This window comes from Hylobates moloch, unplaced genomic scaffold (genome assembly GCF_009828535.3).
Source record: "Hylobates moloch isolate HMO894 unplaced genomic scaffold, HMol_V3 SCAFFOLD_8, whole genome shotgun sequence".
Taxonomy (NCBI): domain Eukaryota; kingdom Metazoa; phylum Chordata; class Mammalia; order Primates; family Hylobatidae; genus Hylobates; species Hylobates moloch.
The window spans coordinates 3,275,956-3,298,460 of record NW_026652283.1 but is presented as its reverse complement, the minus strand read 5'-3'; the positions used below and the strand labels follow the sequence as shown (position 1 = coordinate 3,298,460).

General features: G+C 56.9%; 1 protein-coding gene and 1 long non-coding RNA gene across 6 annotated transcripts in view; one reads left to right on the top strand and one right to left on the bottom strand.

The window, feature by feature from the left end:
• Positions 1–1,308: 1,308 nt before the first annotated feature.
• The window catches only part of TSPAN9 (tetraspanin 9), a 203,152-nt gene continuing 181,955 nt past the window's right edge, over positions 1,309–22,505 (bottom strand). For 3 of the 5 annotated variants that reach the window (XM_032159333.2, XM_032159330.2, XM_032159327.2), the window contains 6 exons: positions 9,653–9,844; positions 9,199–9,273; positions 7,814–7,915; positions 6,965–7,096; positions 6,475–6,558; positions 2,652–5,155 (listed from right to left, as the gene is read on the bottom strand). In XM_032159333.2, the coding sequence (XP_032015224.1) occupies positions 5,084–5,155; positions 6,475–6,558; positions 6,965–7,096; positions 7,814–7,915; positions 9,199–9,273; positions 9,653–9,844 (657 nt within the window). In that variant the 3' untranslated portion in view covers positions 2,652–5,083. Of the gene's footprint in view, positions 5,156–6,474; positions 6,559–6,964; positions 7,097–7,813; positions 7,916–9,198; positions 9,274–9,652; positions 9,845–22,505 lie in introns of all 5 variants that reach the window. The other 2 variants (XM_032159328.2, XM_032159329.2) reach the window with 1 other exon arrangement.
• LOC131383977 (uncharacterized) lies at positions 9,830–16,216 on the top strand. The gene is made up of 3 exons (XR_009214408.1): positions 9,830–9,962; positions 15,036–15,166; positions 15,740–16,216. It is a non-coding gene; the product is annotated as an uncharacterized LOC131383977 (long non-coding RNA).

Here is a 22,505-nt window from a genome sequence, read left to right as displayed (position 1 = left end):
TGCCTGGCACAAGTGAGTATTCAGTAAGTCTTTGAGCAAACAGACATTTGTCTGTGCAAGCGCCAGTGTTGGCCCCATGGAAAGCTGGCAGGGCTCAGAAGCCACCCTTTCTCACTCGCCCTTTGCTGAGCACCAATGCGGAGGCAGTTCCATCACAATACACAAGAATGGGGGTGCAAAGGAGGGACCCCCCCCCAGGGTCATCTCAGCCACTCCCTAGACCAAGGAGCCCAGACCCAGCCCAGAGGCGCTAGCCTCGTCACTAGAAGTCCCCAGAAAAAGAAGATGCTCCTCTCCCGCACAGCCAGGGCAGCCAGAGCCGAGGGTTAAGAGAACAGCCAGTGTGTTCCATTGCCTGGAAGCCCCAAAACACAGCACAGTGACCCAGCGGGCATCTCAACAGGCCTGGGGGCAGGAGCGAGAGTAAGAATGGGCAGAGATAGGGAGGCGCCCGCCCAAATCCCTGTGAGTTGGTTTGTCCTCCGCAGACCATGAGGGGCCACCTGCTCCTCAGCCATGATCAATCCTGACCCTACAGCCACAAAGTCTCCCTCAGTAAATACCCTGGGGAGGTTCTCGGGGACACCACTCCAGCTGGACCTTAGACAGAGAGTGGCTCAGACTCAAGGCACCGTCTCTGGAGGCTTCTGGGACACAGCGGCTGCAGGAGGGGCCCCGGAGGTTGATGCTTTGGGATAATTCTGTGTGGACCTGGCCACTCCCTTGAGAGGGAGATGGAGCTCCATAGACAGAGGGGTTTCAAGATGCTCACGTCCAAACCTCCAACTGCTGTGAGACCTCCATGCACACTCACCCTCACGCCTGCCTCCACCCCGGAGACGTGAGCACAGTGAGGACCAGCAAGGGGAGTTCTGAGCTTCTCCTCTGCAACTTGTCACCTTGACAGCCAAGGAAACCCCACACACCAGGACCCCAACCAAGGCCACGGGAGGCTTCGACCGCAGGAAGGCGGCAACGTCAGCGTCCCAGCCGGCAGCTCTTCCCGCTCGTGGCTTTAAGGGTCTTCCTTGCTCGTCATCCTCATCCTGATTTTGTTCCTTCGTTGAGGCTGTCCCAGCCACCCTGGAAGGGCCAAGTCACACTGTGAGGTCCCTCAGTGCTGCGAGACATCGAGGTCAAATGAACCCCAGGAACATCACAGGGATTGGGAAGAAGACTGTTTCTGAAACTGACAGCCCCCACCCCTACAGGAAGCCCCCTACCCTACTGGAAGCTGCTAGTGACTTATTCCATACGCCTCCCATGATACACTTACGGGCCCGGCCACAGGACTGGCCGTGTGTGATGGGTGACTGGTACGGAGACAGGACTTCAGCCTCTCAGGCAGAGGGCTCGGGCACTGGGACTGACCCCTGATCCAGCCTGTTTCAAGGGGGGATGTTAGGATTCCTCAGGCACCCAGGGAGGACAGGGACCCTCCCCACACCAGCAGATCTGTAACCTGGGCCCCAAAAGAGAGATGAGGTCCCCCCGGGGGTGTGTCTTGGATGAAGGGTAGGAGTGGTATGTGATCCCTCTGGGTCTCTCACACCAACCACGACATAAGTCACAGTTTTGGCTGAGTGAACAAAACACATCACTGAGAGACAGCCTGCTGTGCTTTTGACACTTTATCAGTTTTTATTTAAAAACATGCTAAAAACATGGTGTTCCATAAAGCCAGGACCAGGATGAAGGAACGCACAGATACGGCATCGCAAGCAGAAAGTGCATCTGAAACCAACAAGCGTGCTCGCCCTGCTCTCCCTCCCGTGCTGCCCGGGGGTGGGCAGGTGGGCAAGGAGGGGCCAGGAAGCCCCCCAGGCCTCCTGAGTGCCGCATCAGGGCAGGGAGGCCAGGCCCCACCCCGGACTATTGCTTCACTGCAGTGGGGAGGAGGAAAGTGGGGGGCACGGGAACACAAGGGCTGGCCGGACTCTGAGAAGCTGAGGGACAAAGAATGGACCCCAAGCACCTCACGTCCAGCTCCCATCCTATGCCACGTCCCTGCTAGTTAGCACCTCCACCAGTGGGTGGGCAGGGGCTGGAGAGGAGGGGACAGCCACTTCCATCCACCCGGACTGCTCTTGCGCCACCAAAGCCTGGAAGGATGGCCACCTAGTTCCAAGTCAAACTAGGACACCTGCGAGAGGGTCTGGGGCAGGGCCGCCTTCCAGAGAGCCTGAGATGCAGGCCCATGCTGGAGAGAGAGGGGGTGACATGGCTCAAGCTGGGGGAGGGGTTCAGGGGGAGACGTGCACCGTGACACCTGCTTCCACCACCCAAGGGCAGTTCTCAGCGTGTGCCCACTCACCACCACTGCAGGATGGCTGCAGAGAAAGGCTGAGTCTGCAGCGGATGCCCCTCTGCGGTCCTCTACAAACCCTGAGGGCCTTTCTGAGACAAGCTTGTAAACTGCTCACATCAGACCTGATTGAACTAACTCTGGCAAAGGGAGCCGTGAGTGAGGGAATTCTCTCAGGGGAATTCTGCCCCAGTGAGATCACAGTCAGGGGAAACTGAAGAGAGGCTGTGCCACCCTCACTGGCATCGCTGGGTGCGGCCCTCCGAGTGGAAGGGGCTTGGAGGAACACCCACTCTGTGCACAGAGACTTCCGCCCAATGTATACTCAGCCAAATAACAAAACAGCCAAGCGCAGAGTGAGGAAAGAAGGCAGCGTGGGGACCTGTAGATGAGGCTCTGCGAACAGACGGATGGGGTGGGGGCTGGGGGGCGGGCACTGTGGCAAAGGCTCTGGGGCCAGAGGCCACGCCTGAAGCACTCCAGAAACAGAAAAGATTGTCAGGGAGGTTGCACATCTCCCAATGCACTAGGCTTTTGCTGTTGATACTAACAAAAATTAAAAATTGCATTGATAGGCATAAACCAACCCACCCACTCCACCCACTCCACCCACAGCAAAAACGCACGAGGCCCCAGGTCCCACCGAGCAACTGGAGCACTTGTGTGCTGAGTGTCTCTCCACCGGGAGGTGTCTGCTCTGGAATCTGCACTTTGGGGGTTCCTGGGGAGGCGGCTGAGGCTCCTTACCAGGAAGCCAGGCCAGGGGACAAGGGCAGCTTTGCTCAAATGTGGCCTCCCCCGTGTTCCATCAGCACCACCGCCCCTGTCTCAGAGAAGCGGTCTTTACCCAACTCACAAGACCACCCTACTCTCCACTCCCACCCCCGCAAAACACGAATCCTGATAATGCCAACAGTTCTATCCTCCTGGTCCCGATTTGTGGGTTACTTAAGGTGAACAGAGGAGTGACTGGTGCTGGGTGGCCGTGTCGCGTGTCGCAGCTCTTGCAGCAGATAGGCAGGTGGAGGCTGGAGAAGAGACCTGGCCCCAGGGGGAAACCAGGGTGACAAGACAAACTGTACAGGAAAGGCAGCCGCCCACCAAGGCCCCACCTGATCAAGTGCAGCAGATGCTGGCTAGTGGGTAAGGTCCCCACACTCAGTCCCATGGATTCGCGACCTTTTTGAACTGCAAAACAGTAAGCCAGACCAGCTGCAGTTTGGAGGGGGCGCCCTGCTGCAGCTGAATCCCGCTCCCGGCCTCACTCCCCAGCCTGTTTCTCCCCCATGCCCAGCTCTACACATGCGTCACTCCGGCTGCTTTCTTCCTGTGGCCCCAGTAACAAGAGCCAGTCTCATCTCTCTTGGGTTTTCTGTATTTCTTCTCCTTGGGATCACAGACAGTATGATCGCCACCCAACCCGCTGCTGATGTCCATGACCCCAGGGAAGGAGGCGAAGATCTTGGGACCCACGTGGATGTGATTCCCTCCTTCCCAGCAGGGCAACCCACAACGGAGCAAGGCTGGTGGGGAGGACCGTGGATCCTCACCCCTGTGGGTCCCCTGCCACTGTCCCAGCACAGCGAAACCTAAAGACTGCTTCCCCTTCCAGAAGCAAGGGAGAAAGTGAGCAGCATCCAAACTAGAGAGGTATTTGTCTGACAGTTTCTAGCAGGAATGTGTGTGAAATAACTGGGGTGTGCAGAACCTGTTGTGGGAATACCCACATGAGGTGGAAGGGGAAGCCTCACGTGCCAGCAGAGAGCGGGAGGAAGGAAGAAAGAAAAAACCAACAACTCATCAGTGAAAAGTCTAAGGACCCCTCTAGCTCTGCCACATTCCTGGCAAAGCGTTTCCCCAGCACCGTGGGGCTCCCCTGCCCTGGTCTTTCCAGCTCGATTGGTTAGCAAATGCCACCTCCCATGCAGGGGCACCTCCAGCCTGCTTCATGCGCCACCTGCCTCTCCCAGGCTCCCGTCCTCGGACACCAGGCCTGGCAAGGTCCCGTGTCCTGTCCATGCCCCCTCCTTCCCACACGTTCTGAGGGCGCAGGCACGCCCCATCCGAGAGCCTCCTGGGTTTCGCACGGTGGTCTGTCCTGATTGAGACTGGACAGATGTCCTCTCTTCCCACCCATCCCTCACTCTCAGGGAAAAAAAGTCAAACCATTAAAGAAATCAACACAGTAAAAAGTTACAAATCAGAAATCTAACCCTAAACTTATCTGAGAGATAATATTCCTGAATAATCGTAGAGTAAAATAAAATAAAAAAGTTACATTGTAAGGTATAAAAAGCCTGGGCGAGATGCTCCAGGGGCCTTGCCCAGAGGCCGGCAGACCCCCCGCCCCGCCAAGTGCCCCATGGTGGCCATGGATGTAGCAGCCCCGCTGGGGCGGTATCTCCACGGGGCGGGCACTCTGCTCCCCACCCCACGTGGGAACAAAGCGTCAGTGTGAGGAAGGGCAGGGGCAGAAGCCCATCAGTGCCGGGGGGCTCCTCCTGAGCGCACCCCAGCCCACCCTGTCGTCTTTGGCAAATACGCATATGCAGATGCAGGAATCCACGGGCCCCGAGCCCCAGGTCTCCGTGTGCCTCCTCCTCCCTGGCACTCCACCCACTGAGAAGTCCGAGGCCGAGGCAGGGTAGGTGGGGTAGGGTAGGCTGGGGTGGGTGGGTGCAGGGGTCACATCTGGAGAGTGCAGGCAGGCGACACAAAGCTCAATCCTCTTCCCTCCACAGGGCAGCAGGGTGGGGTGGGCACTCCTGGCCAGCCTGCTCACGCGTCGTACTTCTTACCAGTCCGGTGGATGTGCTGGAAGAGGGTCATGGAGAAGGCCATGCCCAGGATCTGAAAGACACGGGGAGGGGCCTGAGGCAGGAGCTGCAGCAGCCTGGACCTGACCTCCGCCCGGACCTGACCTCCGCCCGGACCCGACCTCCGCCCGGACCCGACCTCCTCCCGGACCCGACCGGACCCGACCTCCTCCCGGACCCGACCTCCGCCCGGACCCGACCTCCGCCCCGGGAGGCTTGGGATGTCACGGGGCACCTGGAGCAAGCGGGCATGGCCATTGCTGTGCCAGGAAAATGCTTATGGAATGAAGAAAACCGCGAACAGAGGTCACCCTGGAGATACACACAGGTGAACTGCGGCTCAGCCTCGTGGGGCTGTTAGACCAGAAGCCATCAAACCTCTGCAGGGTGCACACGCGTGCCTAAGAGGGGTGCTGCAGGCACGGAATGCACGGAGGACCTGGCTCTACCTGGGGGCTCACAGGAGCCAAGGTGGGGAGTGGGAGGTGTCAGGGATCATTCAGGACTCAGGCCAGCCGGGCACGGTGGCACTTTAGGAGGCCAAGGTGGGAGGATGGCTTGAGATCGGCCTGGGCAATAGAGGGAGACTCCATCTGTTTTTTAAAAAAAGTTTCAAATCATTCAGGTATGGTGGTGTATATGCCTGTAGTTCCAGCTGCTTGAGAGGCTGAAGTGGGACAACTGCTGGAGCCCAGGAGTTTGTGGCTGCAGCGAGCTATGACGGCACCACCGCACTCCAGCCTGAGCAACAAAGTGAGACCCTGTCTCTTAAAAAAAGAAAAAAAAGACTCCTGTCAAGCTTCTCTTGTCTGTCTGTAGAATACACGGTGCAACGTCTTGGCAGCAGCAGGGCTGTCTTTCCAGTGATGTGTGCTCGGGACCATGTCATTACTTGTTTGTGTCCCTTCCCTCCTGAATCCTCAAAGGAGCTGGGGACCCAGAGGAGTGCAGGAGGCAGAAGGAAGCCCGCTGTGGTCTCACGGTCACCACAGTGTGCCACGTGCACAGGCTGTACAGACGGTGACCGGGGGACACCGTGTGTGCCTCGCGTGGCTCTCTGGGCTCAAGGTTTGGGCAGAACTGGGGGAACCCACGGGGGGTGACTCCAGCTTCAATATCCCAGCCTGGGCCTGGCCACAGGCAGCCCTGAGCACCTCTCAGTGCTGAGTAGACGCGTGCTGTCACATCAGAGCTCTGTGGAAATGGCGGCAGGCACAGCTGCCAAGCTTGAAAGCTGTGATGAATTCCAGACCCTCCGCCATGTACCAACACTGCTTTCACTTCTCTGTGCTTCCTTCCCTCTGTGGCTGAGGCCAGCAGGGTGGGTGAGGCTGCTGGGGACGCCCCTCTTACCTGCATGATGAGGATGCACATCCCCACCGTGCCCAGCACGTGCTTATTGTCATGGAACCACATCTTCACCTTTTCATAGCAGCCCTGGGGAGCGAGGCCCACGAGGTTAGGGTCCCAGACCAAGCATGCACTCCCTGCAGCCCGGCCCCCACCTCACTCTCTCCTTCCACTTCGTCCTCGCTCTTACCTCCCAGCCCTCCCTGGCCTCAGCCCTGTCCCCCTCCCTTGGCGCAGCCTCCGCCCCACCTGCAAGGCCGGCTGCAGAGCCTCAGACCCCATTCAACCCCTCACCCTCTGACTCTCCCAACTGTGGGTACAGCCCCCTCCGCATTTTCCACCCGTCTTTTGGCTTTATTTTTGTGAGCCCCCACCCCACCCCACATTCAGCCAACCTCTTAGTGTCTTGGGCCCAGCCTCCCCTGTAGGGGTCCTCGTGCCGGGGCATCCACACACGGGCTCTTGGACCCAAGCGGTCCATCCCCAGCCTCACCGTTCTCCACAAAGGCGTGGTGGCGTTGCGCCCGCAGCCCTGGGAGTTCTCCATGCAGCAGCGGTCGGGAACCGTGTTCTCCCCCAGCACTGGGTACCAGTCCGTGTAGTCAGTGACACCACAGCATCGCATCTGGCAGGCAGGAATGGAAGGGGCGGTCAGACACGCCATGGCCCGCCCCTTCCTCCCCAGGGCCTTCCCCTGCCCAGGCCAACCCCAGTTCCCGCAAAAGTGGCCACCCTGGAGTTAAGGGAGGAGACAAAGGGCTTGCTTCTTGTCCCTTCTTTGGCCTTCAGCCGGGCCCACTGGGGAAGTGAGTGAGCACTCCTTCCTGGAGACCAGAGCGGGAGAGGGCAATGCAGCCCACCCCTCGGGCTGGGCCCCTGGGCTCAGCCCTGTGCTTGCCCACCAGCACCTCTGCTCTTTCTGCAAACCATCCCAAGCTGACTGCCACTCAACCCCCTGCCGGCCCCTCCCCAGGGCTTAAAATGGGCGCATCTGGGACTATGGACTTGTTTTCCTCCTAGAGCCAGTGCCTCCTCACCTAAGCCAAGCCCCGTCATGCAGGCAAATCTGTTGCTCAAATAAATTCAGTCATTCATCCCAAAGCTCAGCCACAGCTCTCTTAGGCCTGCCCCTCCTGTGTCCTCATCCCTCTCCGGCGGCACCTTGCTGTATCACATCTGACTCGGCAGTTCAGGCAAATGCCCCCGTGGGTACCGCCCCACTCTGGGTTAAAATCCAGAAAGCACAGGTGCCCGGCCAGGTCACCTGGGCGGGGGGCAGCTAGAAGTGCCGGCCGCCACCCCTCCTCCCTGTCTGGCCCTGCCAGGGCAGCCCGGCCCACACCTCGGCCTGGATGATGTTCCAGGCGTTCTTCAGCCCCACGTTGTTCTCGGTGTGGTACAGCAGCAGGCCTTCCTTCAGGTCCTTCTTGGCATTCTCGTTCACCTGCCAGGCGGAGGGACACAGCGAGACGGTTGGGACCAGGACGCAGCTCATCTCTCCAGCCCACCTCAGGTCACCCAGGATGGTGGGTGACAGATGAGGAGTGAGGAAGGCAGGGGAGGCAGCTGGTCTGGAAGGCCCTGTCCACTGGGGTGGGGGGCAGGCACACACTCCCAGCTTCAGAATACAGCAGGCCCTGGTGCACCCACCACCTCCCAGCAGAGCTGAACTCAGGGCCAGGGCTGTAACACCCAGAGGCAAAAAACACACCACGTGCCTCCACTCCCCCATCCCAGGACCAGCCACACACACAGGCCACTCTGCCACCCCCGCCCCCTACTACATAGCTTCCCACAGACTGCCCCTCTCAGAACACACCCTGGGAACCAGAGGGAGGAAGACAGGTCATGTGACCTTGCACCTCCCTCACGCTGCTCTACCTGATACTGAACAGCAGTATCTACTCATGGCGCTGTTGTACGAATGACGGGAAACAATTCTCACGAAGGGCCAAGAACGGGGCTGGCACAGAGAAACCTCTTGACATTGTTCTTTCTTCCCTTTCACAAGTGCAAAACTAACAAGTTATTCTTTCTCATCCTAACGATGTCTCTAACTTTCAGCGTGGCTCAGGCAGCTACTTCAAGAACTGCTGCTTACACAGTTCTGGAGTGCACGGTACCAAAGGGCCTGCCACGCCCCAAGAGACTGAAATCCCGGCCAGCCTCGCTCTTGACTGTGAACTGCCCGGCCTGGCGAGGTTATGGGGGTCACCCACCATCCTCCTGAACCCAGGAGCAGCGCCCGTCCTCAAGGGCTCTAGTGCAGGAAACAGAGCTTCCTGTGCTGTCAGTCCTGCTCAGCTGGCGTCACCCAGAGAATTCCTCCTTGTTTCTCATGGGTTGCTCTCAAATCACCCAGCCCAACCACCTGATGAGGTGTGAATCCCTTCTCCAAGTTGCTGAATTCCTTCCAGCGAGAGGGAGCTCACTAGCGCCAGAGACAGCCCACTGCCATCTCTGGTCATGCAGAGGATTCCACTTCCTGGGACTATACAAAGTCAGCTCCCCCATCCTCCAAATTTGCCCGCCCTATGTTGCCCCCATCAAAACCTCCCGTCTGCTCTTTCCTTGGTAGCTTTCCCAACCCTTGGTTCCGTCTTCCTTTCTGCACAGGTGCTGCTTGCCAACACTCTTCGTCTGGCCAGGCAAGGGACCCTGGCCTGCTTGGCCCAACCCTAAGGGCAGCGACATTCCATATGCCCCCTTCCATCTGGAAAGGCTTACCTTGTCCATGTAGACAAAGAAGAGGATGAGTAAGATCAGCTCTGCTAGGAGGATGACCAACAGGACGATGAAAAACTGGAAAGGAAAGGGCCACGCATGGGTAGGTGGTAATGGGCAGGGCTGAGGACAAGAAGGGTGTGGAAGGCACGGACAGGTGGCGCCTAGGTGGGGCTTCCCAGGTCTGGGAGAGGCCAGCTCCTCCTAAGGAAACCCAGATAGCTAGGACAGGGACATAAAGGAGCTGACTAATCAGGGAGTGGGAGGGACAACTAGGGGTATGCATAACCAATCATGAGGAGGAGGGGCGTGGTGGAGCCTAGAACATTCTAGAAGCAGTTTCCCTGGGCTCGGGTTGGACACCCAGGTGGCTAATGTTCCAGGTCTTGCCTGTCCCAGGGGTCCAAGTGCAAGGAGATGAGGAGTTGGAGGGGCTGGGGATTCGGACATAACTTACGCTGAGAAGGAGGCACTTGTTTTCCTTGATGGCCCCCAGGCAGCCGAGGAAGCCCGTCACCATGACAATGGTGCCTATGGCGATGACCAGGTTGGCTGCAGACAACGAAGGGAAGCTGGGGGAGAAGGTGGCAAAGTTGCCTTGGGACACGGAGAGCCAGATGCCCACTCCAAGCAGCCCACAGCCACAGAGCTGGAGAGGAAGGAAAGCCCGTTAGCCTGGCGCTGCTCTCACTCCCGTCCATGGACCTGGGAACACTGCAGGTCCCCACCCCCTGCTCTGAGACACAGACAAAGTGAGAACCGACAAGGTGAGAACGGGGCTACCGTCGGGCACGGCCGCAGACCCGAAGCATGTCGGCTGTGTGACCCAGACGGTCCCCTAGCCTCTCTGTGCCTCAGTCTCCCCATGTGACAATGGAGACTGTGCCAGTTTCACGAGCCTCCCAGGTCATTCTGAGGACGGATTAAACCACACAGAGGCAAAAGTGTGTAACAAATACATGGAAGGTACTGGGCACACGTGAGCAGTTAGGTTACTCTGCGTGATAGAGAGGCCCCAGTGTCCAAGACGGAGGCCTGGTGGGAGGGGAGAACTGGGGTCAGGGAAAGCACCAAAGACTTCATCTCTGGAGGCGGGAAGGGACCCTCGGAGTCGGGTTTCTTGGAGCCAGAACTTCCAGCGACTGTGTCCTGTCACTCTGACCCGAAGGGCCATTTGTCCACTGGAGTCTGAAGAACAATTTCCCACAGATGGAGAAAGGAGGCAGTCATCGGCTGGCTGGGGGCCTGGCCAGTGTGCGGGACGTGGGAGTCCATGGTTGCCTTCACCACCCATCCAATAAGCTGGCGTCTGGCATGACAGGCCCCAAAACCGAAAAGCAACTCTCCTCAACAGCACCCCTGGGGCTGCCGGCGCCACCAGCTCCACCTGGGGAAGCTTCCATTTCACTGGCCGCAAATCTCCACATCTGCCTTATTTTATGCTCGATATAGCTGGCACTCCCCCACTCCCTCCGCCAGCTCAGGGGAAGTGTGCTGAGTCTGAGGAGCCAATTAATCAGTCAAATAGTATTTATTGAGTGCCTACAGCATGCAGTGTGCCATGCCAGAAAAGCTACAACCACTTTAGAGACCTGTTTTCCAGGGGCCTCTGTTCTGGCTGGATGGGAGCAATGAAAGTGCAACATCTACCACCCCCAGGTGGGATGGACTGGTACCCAGTCAATGCTACAGGCGTTCAGAGGAGGCAATCACTGTCGCAGTCACGGAAGCCAGTTGAAGGAAGCAGTCCCTAAAGGGTGGGTGGACTAGGGGCAGATGGAGGACGAGAACATTCTATGCTGGGTGAAAGTGCAAGGGGTAAGGGCTTGGGAGTCACAGACCCAAACAGGACTCCCGGCTCCAGCTTATCCTGGTGGTGTGAGCTTACAAACCTCTCGTATGCAGCGTATCTCCTTCCTATTGGACTGTTGTGAGAATTAGAATGGAATAAGCTACATGAAGTGGGTGGCCAGCTCCGGGCACTGCTTGCTGGAAAGGCACTTCCCGGGCAGCTGTTCTGTGCCAGGGCCTATGCTGACTATGCTGACTCCAGGAATCAGCCCAGCCCCTGCTCTCAAGCTGCTCTGGCTCCTGGGAAGCAACAGAGGCTCAGGGCTGAGACAAGGCAACCCGCGATTAGGCAGGGTAGGGATGCCCACGGGAAGGTGAGGAGAGGGGACAGACGCTTCCCTGAGGAAGGGCGTCTCCTTCGCTTATTCCTCCACAAACCCAAGTGAACACCTGCGTATTCAGTGCCAGGTCCTGTTCTCCAGCCTGTGAACAGGGTGGAGGAGACAGCGGTACACCTCACTGGCAAAGGGTCACTGGCAAAGACCCTGCCTTCACAAAGAGTAGATTCTTACAGGAGACACTGACCTTATGTAAGCAACAAACAACATCACTTCAGCTGCTGACATGTGCCACGAAGAAAAATAAGGCTACGTAAAGAGCCAGAAAATAACTGCGGAGGGCGTGGGCAGCGAAGGTGTCTTGGAAGAGGTGGTGTTTAAGCAAAAACCCAAACAAACAGGGGGAGGGAGCAACATAACTAACTGGGGGAAGAACGTTCCAGACAGAGGGAATGGCAGGTGCAAAAGCCCTGGAGTGGGAAGGAGCCTGGCCAGCCAAGGAGGAGCACGCTGGCCACGTGCTGCAGCAGTGAGTGAGGTGACACGTGGTAGGAGACAAAGCAGGCGGGGTGGCTGGGGGCCAGGCCAGCTGGGACCTCGCAGGTGAAGGAAACGTGCGAGTGTCCTCAGTGTGACGGGAAGGGCCCGGAGCTGGAGAGTGCCATGATCTCACTGAGGTTTTCAGCAGATCACTCTGGCTGCTGTTTGGAGAAGTGACTGTGGGAAGGCCCGAGGGAGGCCAGGAGAGCAACTGGGAGGCTACTGTGATTAGGCGGGAGCTGGGGACAACTCATACCAGGAGGCTACGGAGGAGCGGTGAGAAATGGTCCAATTTGAGATGTTTTGAAGGTGGCATTGACAGGCCTCGCTGGGCTCTGAAGAACGAGTAGTAGGATTCTGATAAATGGGGAACCAGAAAGGTGGTCCACACTGGGCATGAAGAAAAAGGTAGGAACAGACACCTCCACATATTACTAACCCAGGGACAGTGCAAGGAGCTGGAGGGGGGTCCAAATGAGGTACGTCCAGCAGCTGCCTGGGCCCTTCACACTGTGGAGAGCGGGCCTGCGCCTCCTGTCCCCTGGCGCAGCCCCACATGGAACCAGGTCAGGGCTCCCAAGGAATGGGCACACTTAGACCCACAGCATGGCCCAACCGGGCCATCACAAAGCTTCGCCGGGAAACGGGGCTAGTCCCGCCTACGGCCACTAGGTGGCGCTCCAGGCTGGTTCAGAAGCTCTGGGTTCGCCAGTGACCGCTGAAACTTTCATCTAAACAGTCACTGACTTTTCTTCAATCTGGTCAGTTTCTATGCTGCCGTCTCAATTTTTCTTTCATTAATCATACCATGGAGAATTTATGATCTTCATGCTGAAGATTTATGGCTCTAAAAGCCAGACCCTGGAATGAGTAAGCGGAAACCCGGCTGCCGCAGGTACTCGCTGCAGGGGAGCTGCAGGGCGCCCCCACACACTGCAGCTGGAGACATGCAGGACCCCAGAGCTCAGAGCCTGCATCTTCCTCGGGCCTGGAAAAGTTCTCAAAGTACAGCTTTCTCCTGAAGCGGTTTCCCACTGTGGGTGTACCTGCAGGGAGGGGAACCCTTCTGAGCCCCTCTCTCCACTTCGCTCCTGGGGGAAGTGCTGGGATGCCCAGCAGCCTCTCTAGGGAAACCTCTCAGGTCAGAAACTCCAGGACCTGGTCACCTCTCTTCAAACTGCTCTGACTTCATACTCCACATCCTTTGATTTGGTCTTGCCAGACCCACCAGGGAGCCTTCTACCTCTCAGGGAACACAGCTGGTGCCCTGTCCCCAAATCTGCTTCCTTTCCCATTTCCTGTCCAAAGTCCTCCAGGCCCCCAGGAAAGATCTGCCGCCTACCCTATGGGGACGCAGTCCGGACCTGGAGCCTTCCTCTCCAAGCCCTCAAACCTGTTCCTGCCTCCATCACAGCTCCCGCCTGGCACAACTCCACACATGGTGCACGTCTGCCCAGTGAGGAGGCCTGTGCAACACAGCAGGTGCCACGCACATCCCCGCTGCCATGCTCCCATCCTCAAGGGGCTCCTGCCGAGATGAGCCCTCTGCTCCCATCTTCCGATGGCCCAACACTAACAGAGCCTCCTGGCAAGAAGAAAACACAAAGGTCACGCCTTGATTTTCCAGGAAGCTAAGTGGGGGGACAAGGAAGTCCCCAGTCACACTGCTGGGATGGGACAAAACCTTGGTTTCTGGCATTTGGTGCAGAAGCCTTCACTACCACCTGCTCCCAGGGTACCTCCGACCGACAGGGGACAGGCACCAAGACCGGGCCTTCGCCACGGGTCCCATGTCCAGATCATGGCCCCCTACTGCCCTCCCTGCCCTTGGTCTCTGGTTTCCAGCCCAGCCTGCATAGAGCTGCCTGATTCCTTTTCATAAAATGCCTCTCTCATCATGCTGCTCCCTGGTGTGACCTTAAGATTCTTCAGCTCTCAGAGGCCCTATTTCCTTTAAAACGTGGGATTTAGATGAGATCATTTCTCAGGTCCCTCTGGCACAGTCTTAGCCGAGCCTGAGATATGGTGCTCTCAGCCCTCAGCCCTCAGCCCAGTGGTTCCCAATCAGGAGCAATTCTGCTCCCCAGGGAACATGTGGCATGTCTGGGGACGTTTTTGGTTGCCACAACTGGAGGGGCTGCTCCTGGCATCTGATGAGTAGAGGCCAGGGACACTGCTAAGCACCCTGCAGCGCACAGGACAGCCCACACAGTCAAGAACTGTCTGGCCCCAATTGTCAACAAAGTTTGAGAAACCCCGCCCCCCACCCTATCCCCCCGCCAGGCACCCACCCTTGGGCTGCCAACGCCTTGAGAACAGCCATTGGAGAAAGAATCTGATGTGTTCCCTCCAGCGGTGGGGAAGGGAGAGCCAACGACAGCGATGTGCCCAAAGTGCTGGGGAGATTCCAGCTGGTGAGCTGGGTAGAACCAGGGCTGAGATTGGGGAGGGAGCAAGGGCAGGAGAGAGGAGCTGATGGCAGAGACAGATTGATCATGAAGTCTTGGCGAGCCAGGCCTGCCTGCACAGGCAGGAGGGCGGGAAGTCAGGAAGTGGACCTCTGAAGCCAGTGCAGTGGGCAAGGAGAGGGTGGGGCAGGAGCAGGAGAGGGAGGTGCAGGGCAGGGGAGCTGCCCCTGGTGGAGGGAGCCCAGCACACAGCACAGGAAGGAGGCAAGGCCTCTCTGTGGTGGCACAGCCAAAGCTCAGGGCCGGAGAGCTTAGCTGGTGGCATTCGGGAAAATTCCCTTCCAAAACCAGGGGGTTGTCTCAGCTGAGATGACTGAGCTATAATCTAGCCCACAATGGGACAATCTGGGGTAGGGCAGGGTGACTCAGGGGATCGGGCCCCAGGCAATGCTAGCACCAACCCGCAGAAGGTCACCAGCCACTCCTGCTGTGGTCCGGGCCTGACTGATGCCTCCCCAGAGCAGGAGCAGGTCCACGGGCCAGCCTGAGTACCAAGCCTCCCCTGCCCCCTTCCCCAACCGAAGGCATCTCAAAATAACTTCAAATCAGGGCTGCACACAAATCCACATCCAAATTTGAGAAGATGAGTCCCATCCTTACATTTGCCAATGGCCTCCTTGAGGGCCAGGATTTGGGTCTGTTGTTTTTGTGGTTAAATCCGCAGAGCCTAGAGCAGGGCTGGCACTGCCTTCAAATCCCACAGGGCGATCCGGTCTGGGCCCTGCCCTGACTGCGGAGGAGGGAGAGGGTGCAGGCCCCCAGCACACAGAAAAGCCTCATCAGGCTGTATCAGGACCTTTGTCACCAGGGACCCGTCCACAACACGCGCAGCAGGTAAACTGAGGCCCAGTCAGGCTACGGCCATACAGCGAGCCCACACTCCAGCCTCAGCTCATTTGTTAAGGCTTGTAGTTAGCTAATATCCCCACGGCGTCTTCCTTGTCTTCAGTTTGAACCATGTTGACTGTGGTTTAAGTACAGGCTTCTGCCACGTGTCATTATGTATGTTTCATGCAGGCATCCTATTTCTCTGGCGGTGAGGGGCACAATTCCCCCCCTTCAGGCTTCCCCCGTCCTGAGCTTCTCCACCCGCTTCCATACTGCTTAGAACCTAGGGGCAGCCACTGCCCATATCTCATGGGTGCCATCGGTCTCCCACTGGTGGGAGCGGCCCCTCCCCAGGGATGACTCGTCTGCCAGTGCCGGGCCCACGGCAGCACATCTGGGACCTCGCAGGCTTCTGTGTAGACTTGCTTCCTACCCTCACTAAAAACATACAGACGGCCAGGCGCAGTGGCTCACGCCTGTAATCCCAGCACTTTGGAAAAACAAAAAACAACAACAAAAAAACACACATGCACTTCCAGGACCCGGGTTCCTGTCTCATCCATTTTTCTTCCGTTGTAGGGCCCAGAACATGCCTGGATTACTAGATAAATATTTGCTGGAGGAATGAATAAATGAATGAATGATGGGGATGGACGGAGGGGCCTGAGCAGGCCATAGCCGTGGAACCGGACCAGACCCAGACATGCAAACCCTCCTGAAAAAGCAGCCTCCTGTTCACCCCGTCTTCCCCACTCCTGGAACCCCCGGTGCCCTCGGGGGTTCCAGGTTGCTCCCACCTCTGCTGCCCTATTTTAATCCCCACTGCCTCATGTGTCTGCAAAGCCCCACAAGGCACCTGGGCTCCTGGCATCGGATGTCACTGGTAGCCCCCAACCTGGCCCCTGGCCCCCCTGACACCCTCATCCACTTTTTGCTTACAGGAGATTTTCAAATGCTAGGACTCAGTGCTCCCTAATGTTTCTATGAGCCAAGGCCGGGCCCAACATTTAATGGCATTTAATAAATTAGTGGATGTGGAGAATTTTTAAAAAAGAAAAAAACCAAAACAGCTTTAATTTCACAGCCTGACGTGCTGGCTAGTAATGAACCTGCCTGGCTCTGGAAGAAGCCGACCTGCCAAGAACTTCATCGTGGGGGGCAGAGACAATAAATCAGTGCCAGGAGCACAGCCGCTGCTTTGTATTTCAGACACCCCTTGCCTCCAAGGGCCCCCGAAGCTCATTCATTCTCACAGCCATAAAAGAAGAGGCAGGAGGGGCAGGGGAGGCGAGAGGGGAGATGATGCCTCCAATTCTGCATGGAGAGAAATGAAGGGACAAAGTCACAGACACATCTTTGCCAAAGTCACCCAGCGGGCAGGAGGACCACAGCTCGGTGGAACCATGGAGTGCGATGCAGCCACACGGGTCTCCCAGGGTCTGAACGCTCACCATCCCACAATGCACTCCATTCTTTTTTTTTTTTTTTTTGCAAACCTCTAATCAGTCCAGAATTCTTTCTTATTAATGCAACAATCTACTTCCCTTTGGCTAACACGCATCAACCCTAGTTTTGCCCAAGAAGCCCACTAAGAACAAGTAAAACAGGCCTGTCTCAAACCGAAAGTTAGGCTCCAGCTATGGTAGGACCAGCTCTTCCCCTCCCACATTCTGAGCTCTATACTTCTAGTAATTCAGCCTAAGACCCCATTGGCTTGAGTGGCAGCCATAGCACAATTTAGTCTCACACTGAGCTTGTGCATAACTTCAAGCCAGATGGCATGATTCCTTGGTCATTACTGTTGGACCCCACACTTTCTCTCAAAGCCTCCAATTCACCTTCACACCTTCACTTTGCAGCCCCTAATCTCACCAACTTACATAGGTGTCAGGGAGATGACACCATATTTTTGTGCCTAATTTTTCTCCAAATAAACATCCATTTGCATATCTACAACCCAGTTACATTTTGATTATACCAGAATGGGGTTATTCTCCATGTGAGACAGTTCTAAGAGAGAATGTCTACCCATGGCCAAACTTAAGGGGCATCGTGTTTGGGCGCTGCAAGCCTCTGCGGTTATAAAGCTCCTGAACTGTGTTTCAAGAGTGTCAATACTCTCCAGCCAACTTTATAACCCTTCCCCAATTGACCAAAACCCCTAGCAGTTGAGAGTGAGTCCTGTTACAATACCTACACCTCTTGCAATCTAAAACCCCGAAGTGTACATTGGGGTGGAAGAGTCCATGATGAAGGAGATTCTACCCGAGACTTTGGGGACACCCCGCTACTCCCCTCCAGGGGTGTCAGGGCCCTGCGTGGTGGGATAAGTGCCTGGTCACCAGCAGTCCTGGCTCCCAGTTGCACAAAGGGCTTGGTGTCCTCTGGCCCCTGGCTGGGGGCACAGAGTTGGCCCTGTTGAAGTGCTGCCCATCTGTTTGGGCTTCCTGGCCTGGCCTCAGTATGCGGGGCACCTGCCCTGCCTGGGGGCTCGCTCCGACCAAGGCATCTGTGAGACTCTAGGTTGGTACAGCCCTGGGAGCAGGGAGAACCTGAGTCTGTTCCGGGTTTCAAAGATGAACGCATGGGTGAGAGATGGCCCAGTCCCCAATGCAGCGATGCCCAGATAGCAAGGACCAGAGACGGGGAGGGATGGGGGCATCTACCACGTGCTGTCCCCACACACCCCGTTATAAGCCATGCCTCTTTCTGGGAGAAAGGCTACAGGGCGATGCAAGTCACCTCCCACACCTCCATCTGTACCCCATCCCCAGGCCACCTGGTCCACTTTCTCAGGCGCGAGCATCTTTCTACTTCTCAAACTGACCCACAGGCCTTCTTCCTCCATGGGGAACTGGAAAAGAAGGTAGACGCACATTCAGAACCTCCTAGGGGGCCCAGGTGTAGGGCCGAAGCTGTCAGAAGGAACAAAGCCTGAGGAACAGCCCTCAGAAGGACCACAAAATGACGTGTGGCCGGGATGTCAAAGAGCAGCAGATAATAGAGAGCCCCTGACAGCCTTGCAGAGGAGGCGTGATCATTCACCAGTCCAGAAACAGCGATTCCCACTGCCGCCGCAGCCCTCCCAGAACAGGCTGCGCACGTGGGGCAGAACCACATCTTCTTCCCAATCAAGCCCATCCTGGGCCTGGGCAGTGGGGCCAGGGGCTCTTCCCAGACCGAGGATGCACAGTGCAGCCACGAGACGGGGTGCGGGTGGGTGCGGGGAAAAAGGGCCACACAGGGAGCGCTTGTGACTCAGCGATCCCAAGCTCCTACCAGCCCGTGCAGCTCCTGTTCACTTTGGGCATGGAAGGATGTGGCCCCTCGACTGCAAGCCTCTGCCACAGACCCTGGGCAGATCAAGTGAGCAAGGGGGCACAGCTGTTTCCCATCCCTATGCAGGAACGCACAGAGGGCAGGCTGCAGGAACGCACAGAGGGCAGGCTGCAGGAACGCACAGAGGGCAGGCTGCAGGAACGCACAGAGGGCAGGCTGCAGCACCTACGGAACAGGCATAGGGAAGAAACTCCCAAGAGGGAGGCTGACAAACCAGTCATGGCCTCCACTGGAGGCTTCGGTTCTCTGAGCTGGTGGAAGGACTGCCCTTTGCTGGGAGAGTAGCAGGTGAGGAGGACCCTTGGACATGCCTTTTCCCCAAACTCTGGAACTTGTCAGCACTGGACAGAAGGCAGCGTGGAGCCTCAGGCCACCCGCACCCAGTGACACTGCATGATGTGCAGGGTGGGCACTCTACGTTGGGCAGGAGTGGGGAATGGTCAGGTGGCTCTCATGACCTGCATGCCCAGAGCCATGGCTGCCCAGGGAGGAACCACAAGGAAGCAGCCTGGGGCCCTGGCACACGGCACTGTCTCAACTCCCAAGGTCACTGTAAAGCGGAAGGGAAGGCACCAAGAACTCAGAATAGCTTGTCAGAGGGGTCTGCGAAAGGATTTTCCAACCACCAGCATATTTTTTCCTTCCTGCATTTGTTTTATTTTGTGCTTCTGGGGAGAAAGGCATTTCTGACAGCATCAAAGCACGCAGTAATTGTGAAGCCAGGGCTGCTATGGGAGGCAGGATGGGCTTAAGAAACCAACCTTCAAGGATGGCAATGTAACTGGCAGCTACCTGGGCTTCCCAGAGAAGGCAGAACCACGGGCAGCCCAGACCTCAGGACTTGGAGCCCATGGGAGCAGGAGGTGCAGTGCAGCTCTGGCAAGCCACTTAACCTTTCTGAGATGTTTCTCTGATAAACCAGGGAGAGAAGAGCACCTCCCCAGCACTCAGGGACACCGTGGGGATGAACAGGGTTCTGCCTGCAGAGCACTTCGTGTTCCTCAGAATATAAATGCTGTACAAGGTGTTATTACTAAAACTCCTTGGAAAATGCAGGGAGAACAGGACAAGGATACCTTGAATGCCCATGACATCTTTCTGGCAAAGAGCTCCAATCATCTCGGAGACTGTAACTCACTCTTCAGGATGGCGAAGGGGGTGGGAACCATTCTCTGTTTTGGAAAAGGAGGTGCCCCCAGAGGTGAAGAAAAGTCGCACAGTGAAGACTTCATGACTGGGGGCCTCTCATTCGGCACAGCTGCCTCGGCTCCACCCATGGCAGGTCGGAGGCCCTTTCAACAATGTAATGAGGGTGATCTTCCACGGCTCTAGCTCAGCAAATAACACCATCATTACACAAATAGGTATCAGGAAAGACTGCCTGACAACCAGGTCCATCTCTGGCCCCAACACAGCCACCCACACACTCTCTAGCTATAGCCCTTTGACAGGGCCCACACGTGGAGCACCTTCTCCCTGGGGACCCTGTGCCCACAGCCTGATTCTTTATACTTCCAGCCGGGAGCTGGGTCCACCCACGCCGGCATTTTGGCATTTCTGACATGCTTCATGGGGGCCACGGGATGGCTCAGTGCAGGTCTCTCTGCCAGAGATGGTCTCAGCACCACCTTAAGTGACAAGCTGAGATCCCTCCCTGCCCTGTGCCAGACTGTGCCCACTTCAAGGCTCTCCTGGTCACACAGGAGGCTGTGACCCATCCTGTTTGCAACATGTGCACGGCAATTTAGGTTACTCCGTTGAAAGCTGCTGGCCTGTCCACAGTTTCCCCAGACAAATGTGTCCCAGGTCACCGAGCTCTTCGTGGTACAGCTGCACCTGCTCCCAGCGCCCACAGCCTGCCTTCTCTGCCCTTCCTCCTCATGCTCCGGCTGTGGACGAGTGCCGACGGTGCACCACTGCTAGTCTGAGTGCTTTGCCTCTATTGCCTCTTTTAATCCTCCCAGCCCAGCGGCATCTTTGTCCTCCCATTTTACAGATGAGAGAACACAAGCATAGCGAGGTTCCGTGAAGAAACCCAGGACATCTGACTCCAAAAACCACGTTCTTACCCACCACCTCCCGCTGCTGGGATCTGGGTCATCTGCCTGGCTCTTTCCCATGAAAGCTAGAAAGAGCGTCACCCAGACACGTCCCTACTCTGAGAAAGGAAGGCTAGCTGTGACAGAGTGTGCAGACGCAAGCCTCTGGGCCTGGAGCGCTCCTTGTAGCCGAGGAGGACAGGACGAAAAAGCAGTGCTGGTGACAATACCAGTGGGGATGGAAGCAGCCGAGCCGAGGAGAAAGCTGGCATTAACTGAGCCCGTATCACACGCCAGGAACTGTGTCCCACCCTTTCCACAAATGCCATACAGGGCAGTTACTATTATTTCCTGTGACTTTACAAAGGATCAAGGAGGTTGAGTATCCTGTCTGAGCTCACACATGGAGTTGACAGAGCTGGGATTTTAACCCAATTTGCTCTGTGACTCTTGTGATTATAACCTCTACCTGCCTCCTACAGACCTGAGAAAAATCTAAGATTTCATTTTATTAAACATGTTCGACAAATTTCTAGCCCAACCTGAGTTGGGGGAGGTGACACAGGCATGCCAAGAAGGGGAGGGAGCCAGGCACACAGCCCGGGTGGTGGAGTGGGGAAAAGAGGGGGTGCACGGCCACAGCAGGCAAGAGCAGCGGACAGATGCTCAGGGTGGAGGTGCTGGTCCAGCCGAGGGCGACTACCTGCTTTGCTGATTCTACCAGAGCTGTGAAAATTGTTGGCTGCACCACTCTCCAGGAGGAAGCAAGGAGGAACAAAATAGCCAAATCTGCAGCTCAGTGGACCTTTTGGCACCTGTATCTCCACAAAACAGGAGCTCATGGAAATAATAACAACGCTTTGCCATTTGTTATCCAGAGGGCGCGTTCATGTCCCGTGTCTCTGCAAATGGTGATGACGATCTTGAGTGGAGCCCATTTTACAGATGAAAACACTGGAGCCCTCGGAGTTGGACCCTTTTCCACGCGGTGCCTGGAACTGACCGACGCAGTGAGCAAGAATGTTGAGGATTTCCTTATTTGACCCACAAGGATGCGGAGTTTCAGAGGAAAGCACAGAAGCCACTGAAAGGATTTCCGCTTTTTGGAAAAGAGTAACCTGCTCGTGGGATCCTCCAGCCAGTTAGTTACTCAGCAGGTGCCTTGCATACATCTGCCCTGAGCCCAGCACTGCGCTGGCTTCTACCGCACACAAGATCACGAGACAGGGTCCTACCCTGGGAATAGCCGGGCCAGCTGGACCAGCACCACCAGGCTGGAGAGGTGGCCGCAGTGTGAGACAGGACACTGGCCAGAGTTGGAGTGTGTGAGTTAGAGACGGCCGTGGCTGACTCTGGCCTTGGGTCCAGGTAGACCCGGTTGAAGTTCCAGGTTCCCTCGTTTACCAGCCAGCAGGACTGCAGAAAACGACTTTTTCTCTGGTGCTCATGTTTTAAATGGGAATTAACGGTACCTACCACATAGAGTTGTCGTCAGGATTAAATGAGGTTCGTGAAAATAAACTTCCTAGCATGGCGCCTTGTACACAACTATAAATGAAAGCCATTATTAGTATTTATGGCCCTCAGCCGTCATTCCCCAGGTTACGGAGGCCAGCCGTGAGTCAGGAGCCTGTGGTGGAGACAGGCAGGGAGGTCCTGCCACTGCCCCCACTGCCCCGGCCCCAGCCGGCACACAGAGGCTGCTCCTGGGCCTCCCCGAGCCCTGTCCACCCAGGCCTGCAGCAGCGTCTGCCCAGATGGGCTCTACTCCCTCTGCCGTCCTGCCGGTCCCCAGCCACCCATCTCCGGGAGGCGGCTTGCTTTCCCGATTTGCAGGCGTGCTTTCTTTTGGCAGGGAGCTGCTGCCGTCTGTGCTCTGAACCGTAAAACAAGTTTCCATCAATAAATTAAGATAAGCGGAAAGCCAGCGCCAGAGGCGGCGGGCTGAGGTGGGCTGGCGGGCGGGA